We start from the raw sequence: 6779 nt of genomic DNA, 5'->3' as shown, positions 1-6779 counted from the left end.
TCGTCCGTGTGCTCGGCCGCGAGGGACGCCATGACGCCATCTACGACCTGCTCGATGAAATGTCGTTGCCTTCGTGGGAGCCCAACACTGCTTGTGGGGGCGCAACTGAGTGGAAAATTGTGCCCCCCCCCTCCCCGCCAAAATTTTCGCCGGCAGCCTCCCGGCGAAAAAATGCCTCCTGGGGGGGGGGGGGGGGCAAACAAGTGAAGATGCTCTTAGCGGCGGTAAAAAATGATGCTAGTGTATGAGAAAAAAATGAGGAAGGGGAGAGAAATCTATTGACACCTTGGCGTTTTCCCTCTCATTTATGGTTTTGGACAAAATGTTTTCGATTTTCGAACATTAGGGACTAAATGTCGACAAGAAATGATAAAGGACCAGATATAGACTTCTTGCGAATTGAGGGACCAAAAACTTTTTTTCCTAGAAAAAAATGGCGCGTCTCTCTACTCATGCCACTTCTTTCCTCGTGGATCCGTGTGCTTCAAGATGGTCCCCCTTCCTGCTATAGGCCATTACATTGCTATTCTTTCCCGGTTATCCCCAACTCACTCGCCCTCGTCCTCACGCCACGAATACGATACGCTTCCTCCCCATCTTGGATGTCGTCGTCTTTCCTTTTGCAGCATGCGTTTCTCCTTGATCTCGCTATTGTGTTGCGCCGTTGGTTCTTTGTGGTCACAACAGCGATGAGTTCATCATATTTAACTACTCACGGCCATGCTCAATGGCGAGTTACTTACTGAAAAGTCACAAATGGGCGGAAATACAATGCCTCGCCACAATCACTGGATGTCTGGATCACAAGCACAATGAGCAAAGATTCGTCGGTGCTCCATTTCCATGCAGAACATGCCTACATTTTTCTTATGCTTACACAGGCGTACATATAAATATCTCTTGTGCAGACAAAACACTATTCGAGGTCTATAGAATATCACTATCCTCCGCTGCCACTCGACAATGACATAAACACCAAAGGTCAAGGGCACCTACAAGTACAACAACACAGCAAGGAAAATACAGGGACAGATCTGCCGACGTCGGCGCCGAGCACACCACCTTTCATGAATCCCTTCGGTCCATTTCGTGTCGATTTCCTAGGGACATACAGTAACAGTACTACTACATGACAGGAGCACGCAAAAAACCACACCTCGCAGGAGAGATCACGGGTCAGCCGCACACCGCCTTGAGGATCCTCTTGGCCTCCTGCTCCCCGTGCCTCAGCGCGGCCAGCCTGCACGACTGCTCCGTCAGCAGCTTCTGCATGGACGGCGTCTCGCTGGGCACGATGGCGAAGCCGTCGTGGTACTCCTCCATGTCCTCGGCGGCGAGCTGCCACACTATCGCGCCGGCGCCGGCGCCGCCCCTCTTGGCCGACTCGTGGACGATGTCGTACACCGACTTGTAGAAGGCGTCGCGCTGCGACTGCTCGAACCCCTTGACCAAATGCGACAGCCCGAACTCCGTGAGCACCACGGGCTTGCCGCCGAGCTCCGTGTCGCCGTCCTCGAAGTGGGAGCTCACCCACTTCGTCACGAACTTGAGCTTCTCTTCCAGATTCGCGTCCAGCAGCCTGCAATTTAGCTGGCGTCTCATCCACTGCTTCCACGAATTCAGAGTACTCGTAGTAGTAGCTAATTTGTTGATGGGGATGGTTACCAGGTGTCCGGGTAAAGGTGGACGGAGGCGAAGTCGATGTCGGAGATCTTGGAGTTGCGGATGAAGTCGAGGCCGTAGTTGTTGAACCAGTGCCCCGGATTCACGCTCAGCTTCTCCGGCGGGCTCGTGGGGCCGTAGAACCCCTCCGTGCCGACGGTCAGCAGGTGCCGACGGTCGATCGACTTCACGTACCCCGCCATCTCCTCGATCCAGCGCTGCCCCCATCACGCAACCAAATCAGAAAATGTCTTAAAAGTAAATGAACACAGTTACATCTAGTATCAAATTCGCACGGTAGATGCAGATCGGCAATAAGTGTGATAGATAGTAGCATCGATGGACTCACCTGCAGAGTGTTACCGGACGGATCGGTAATGCATCTGGGCTCGTTCATCAGCTCCCACGCCAAGATGGTAGGGTCGTCCTTGTACTGCACCCCCGTCAAGTGGTTCGTCCTCGTCAACAATGCCTGCACCGAAACAAAAGTAAAAGTATGCAACTTTAACCACTGTAAAATTGCCACCGACACTTTTTTGTTTCTCCGTCAATGGGATGCTAGAAACATAAAAGAAATCAGCTAGCTAGACATTGATGCTCCCGGCAGGATGCTGCAACTGTTCAGTGTTTACCTTGAGGTAGACTTTGAAGTAGTCGCGGATGGCGGGGTCGAAGAAGAAGGAGTCGTTGGAGGCGGTGAGGCCGACGCCTTCGTCCCACGCCCACCGCACGTACTGCGTCTTCCCGCCGTACGCCTCCAGGTTGTTGGCCAGGCTGAGGATGAGCCGCACGCCGTGCCGCCGGGCCTCCACGACCACCATGTCCAGCGCCTTGAAGACGCGCTCGTCGAAGTGTCCCGGGGAGAGCTGGAGCGCGTTGTAGGCGCCGTCGTTGAAGGCCCAGGTGCGGCACACCGTGAGGCCCATCCCGGTGGCGGCGCGGAACATGTCGGACACGCGGTGGCGGCTGGCCGGCTCCACGGCCTGGTCCATGAGCCAGTACGAGTTCCACCCGTTGATGTAGAATGGGCGGCCCGCCAGGAAGAGCTGCGCGCCGCGCCGCTCCACGAACGGCAGGGACGCGTCGTGGGACCGGGACGCGCCGGGGGACGGGAGGAGGCCGGGGAAGCGGAGGTCCACCTCGCCGAGGAGGGAGAAGTAGAACACGGCCAGCAGGGAGGCCAGGCCGAGGATGTGGTAGACGAACAGGCCGTTGCACGCCGCCATTGTTTGGCGCCGGTGGGGTGTTCTTGGGGAGCTTTTGCGGTGCTACTGCTAGAGGAGCGCCATTCCGAGTGGGGGATGGAGCCTCTACTTCTAGAAGGCGGAGTGAAGTAGGAGTAGGACTAGTGGGATGGGAGGCAGCGGCGGTGAGGCGTGGAGGAGGGGGGACCTGTACACTGTGACACTGGTGGTGGGAGCTTTGCCCGAGGTAAACAGTTATATTCGGCGAGGAGTAGGGTTGAAGGCTAGTGCTGCTCCTTTGCTTATAGGACCTTCATAGAATTCTAATTGTGATTTCCTCCTGTCCAACTTGCCCTCTTCATTAGGGCAACTCCACCACGGTCATTGAATCACCCGCAAATGTTTGGACCAGACGATATGGACACTTTTGATCATTCATCCACAGTCATCCATTTTGTCCGGACCAAACCGGACGTCAAAATCCCGCAAATTGCAACTAAGGAAGCGTTGAGCATCTCTAATCATCTTCAAAGTGTCAAGTTAGCTAAAATCAATCGTCAGGCCAATATGAGGGCGCATGAGATTGCTAAATTTAGTTTTAATATACTATTTTCTTTGAAATGACAGTTATCCTGCATTCATTAAGAAAAAAAGAGTTACTCAGTTAATCAGGAAAAACCGAGCGAAAACTACATTGCCAAGTTAATTATGAAGAACCGGGCGAAAATCATCACCACCTCTGAGCGGCACACTTAAGATATCCCATGCACACCATTCCAAAGAGGATCTCGTCAAGACAGCATGCAGGCGTCATCGTCATCACTCCTCCCTAGAGGCGTCATCACCATCCTAAACCCTAAACCCTAAACAAACGACTCCGACTTCGCCGCAAACGATCATCGATTCAACCGACAGTGTAGAGGACGGGTGAAGATGAATGAAGGTCTGCACCAAACTCAGGCACCTCCGACCAGACAACGCAACTCCAACTCCGACAAAGAACTACGAAGGACAAGCCAGGCATGGCTAACGCCATGGAAGATAGCCGAACAGGCCACATGCAGCCAGTCATCATATATCACACGGCCCCACTGACAGTGTCCTGGACTAGGGGGTACCAACCTAGTCAGCCCATGGTCCCTGGGCTGGGCCTGTAGGCTCTCGTTCTCCTTCGGGTGGACTCCGGAAGCTACACGTCTGGACGTGATCAAGACTACATCTACCGAAGACTTGGTGTGTACTCCAAGACATCTCCTGCCGCCTCCATGCGTACCCCTGGATACCTGCCATTTAACCCTAGATGCCCTACCTAGCGTGTATATAAGCCAGAGGGTTTAGCTTGTAGAGGGGATCCAATCACAATTATATTCACCTAGCCCTAGAGTTAGGTCTCTCCTTACGATCTCGAGGTAGATCAAGCTTGTACTCGATACATCATCATCAATACAATCAAAGTAGGATGTAGGGTATTACCTCTTTGAAAGGGCCCGGACCTGGGTAAATATTTTCTCCTTCATTCATGTTACCACGGATCCGAGATCCATAGCTCAGGACCCCCTACCCCGAGGTGTGCTGGTTTTACCACCGACACTGGTGCTTTCATTGAGAGTTCTGCTTTGAGATCAACAAAGGATCGATAGGGTCGTCGGTCAACGAATCCAACCATGAGGGCACTTCTTCCATGCTTGAAACCCCCATCACTAGATCACACCTTCTCCCTTACGAGCAAGGAGCGATCCATGACCTTTTTTCCACCCCGGCCGAACCCCCCATAGAGGGCGAAGGGCTGAGGTACTTTCTGGAGAGCGATCCTGACAGCGACCAGCTAGAAACAGCCGACAAGTTTGATCCTCAAATCAACTCGGCCGATCCGGCAGCACGTGTCCTTCACAGGATAAGAATGTCGGGGCTTCAAGCCCATGGTCCATGGAGACCGAAATTTCTTTCCCACCCGCCTCCCAGATCGAATATTGCCCCGATAATTCGGGCCCTTACGATGTCTAGGATCTGGCATATGTGCAACAGGTATGTCGGTGTCAAAACCGGTGGATCTCGGGTAGGGGTCCCGAACTCTGCGTCTAGGCCGGATGGTAACAGGAGGCAAGGGACACGAAGTTTTACCCAGGTTTGGGCCCTCTTGATGGAGGTAAAACCCTACGTCCTGCTTGATTAATATTGATGATATGGGTAGTACAAGAGTAGATCTACCACGAGATCGGAGAGGCTAAACCCTAGAAGCTAGCCTATGGTATGATTGTTGTTCTGTATGTTGTCCTACGGACTAAAACCCTCCGGTTTATATAGACACCGGAGAGGGTTAGGGTTACACAAAGTCGGTTACAATGGTAGGAGATCTACATATCCGCATCACCAAGGTTGCCTTCCACGCCAAGGAAAGTCCCCTCCGGACACGGGAGAAGTCTTCAATCTTGTATCTTCATAGTCCAGGAGTCCGGCTGAAGGTATAGTTCGGCCATCCGGACACCCCCTAATCCAGGACTCCCTCAGTAGCCCCTGAACCAGGCTTCAATGACGACAAGTCCGGCGCGCAGATTGTCTTCGGCATTGCAAGGCGGGCTCCTCCTCCAAGTACTTCATAGAAGATTTTGAACACAAAGATAGTGTCTGGCTCTGCAAAATAAGTTTCCACATATTGCCATAGAGAGAATAATATTTACACAAGTTTAATCTGCTGACGTATTCCGTAGTGTGACACACCACGATCAAGACTTTATCCGAATCGTTTTATTATCCCACCTCAGCACGTCATGCGAGGCGGTTCCCTTGGCACGTCTTGTTAAAGCAGAGATCGTGTCCCCTTATTCCGGGATTCTCATCAATACGGGCGTGGGTAACCCAACCGCGCCATTGATTACGGCGCTTGGAGATAAGCGAGTTTTACCAGGCTGGTGGGGACACGTAGTTGCGTCCACCCATATAAGGGGATAAGGATCCACCTTTTCACCTACGCCTTCTTCCTCCTTTGCCTATCCATTTTCGCGCACTTGAGCTCCAGCGCCCAAGTCCGCACTCCCCACCTCAACCTTCTCAAGCCATGTCCGGAGCGGGAGGCAAGTGGATGGTCTCCTCCGTCACGGAGGGACACATCAAAAAACTGAGGAAGGCCAGATACTTGTCTAACGACATCGCGTACCAGCTTCCCGAAGAGGGGCAACTCCTCCCCACCCCAAGGCCCCATGAGAGGGTAGTGTTCCTTCCCCACTTCCTCCGCGGACTGGGCTTTCCTATCCACCCATTCGTCCGGGGAATCATGTTCTACTACGGCCTGGATTTCCATGATCTGGCCCCGAACTTCATCCTCAACATCTCGGCGTTTATCATCGTGTGCGAGGCTTTCCTCTGCATCCGCCCCCATTTCGGCCTATGGCTCAAGACTTTCAATGTCAAGCCGAAGGTGGTGCGCGGCAACCAGGCAGAGTGCGGAGGCACCATGGTGGGCAAGATGCCCAACGTCTTATGGCTCGAGGGCTCCTATGTGGAGACCCTGAAGGGGTGGCAATCGGGGTGGTTTTACGTCACCGAGCCGCGCGACCCTGAGTGGGTCGCAGCCCCCGAGTTCCGGTCTGGACCCCCAACGCGGCTCATGTCCTGGAAAGAGACGAGCCTGTCGTGGGGTAGCAAAGGAGAGGTGACTGGACTGCAAACATGCATCCAAACCCTGGTGGACAAGCAGCTCAAGCTTGTCAATGTAGTCCAGGTTATGCTCATCCGCCGGATCCTCCCGTGTCAACAACGAGCCTTCAATCTGTGGGAGTTCAACCCGGCGCAGCACCGAACTCTGAGCAGGCTCTTAGACACGACGTACGAAGATGCCTGGAAGGTGCTTTTCAAGGGCGCCGAGGCTCCCGCATCCGCTACCGAGGATCGTGGATTCAGCGCGCAGCATCACGCTAGCGCGGTAAGTTGTTTGTA

General features: G+C 53.6%; 1 protein-coding gene across 1 annotated transcript; it reads right to left on the bottom strand.

The window, feature by feature from the left end:
* Positions 1-813: 813 nt before the first annotated feature.
* On the bottom strand, positions 814-3080 carry LOC125548563 (mannan endo-1,4-beta-mannosidase 2-like). Its single transcript, XM_048712133.1, has 4 exons — positions 2295-3080; positions 2012-2134; positions 1666-1880; positions 814-1579 (listed from the first exon to the last, which is right to left on the bottom strand). The coding sequence occupies exons 1-4, from the start codon at positions 2886-2888 to the stop codon at positions 1177-1179; spliced, it is 1335 nt and encodes a 444-aa protein (XP_048568090.1). The 5' UTR covers positions 2889-3080; the 3' UTR covers positions 814-1176.
* Between the last annotated feature and the right edge of the window lie 3699 nt (positions 3081-6779).

The sequence above is a fragment of the Triticum urartu genome, chromosome 3 (genome assembly GCF_003073215.2).
Source record: "Triticum urartu cultivar G1812 chromosome 3, Tu2.1, whole genome shotgun sequence".
NCBI classification, from domain to species: Eukaryota; Viridiplantae; Streptophyta; class Magnoliopsida; order Poales; family Poaceae; genus Triticum; species Triticum urartu.
Note: the sequence above shows the minus strand (reverse complement) of the source record. Positions and strands in the feature narration are given on the sequence as shown.

What these genes read in the sequence shown, in the direction of transcription:
- LOC125548563 (XM_048712133.1), bottom strand. Translation starts at nt 2,888, where the DNA reads ATGGCGGCGTGCAACGGCCTGTTCGTCTACCACATCCTCGGCCTGGCC. An exon ending in ACTTCAAAGTCTACCTCAAG is followed by an intron (nt 2,135 to 2,294) that starts GTAAACACTGAA and finishes GTTTCGGTGCAG; the next exon opens with GCATTGTTGACGAGGACGAA. An exon ending in CACCTTTACCCGGACACCTG is followed by an intron (nt 1,580 to 1,665) that starts GTAACCATCCCC and finishes GCTAAATTGCAG; the next exon opens with GCTGCTGGACGCGAATCTGG.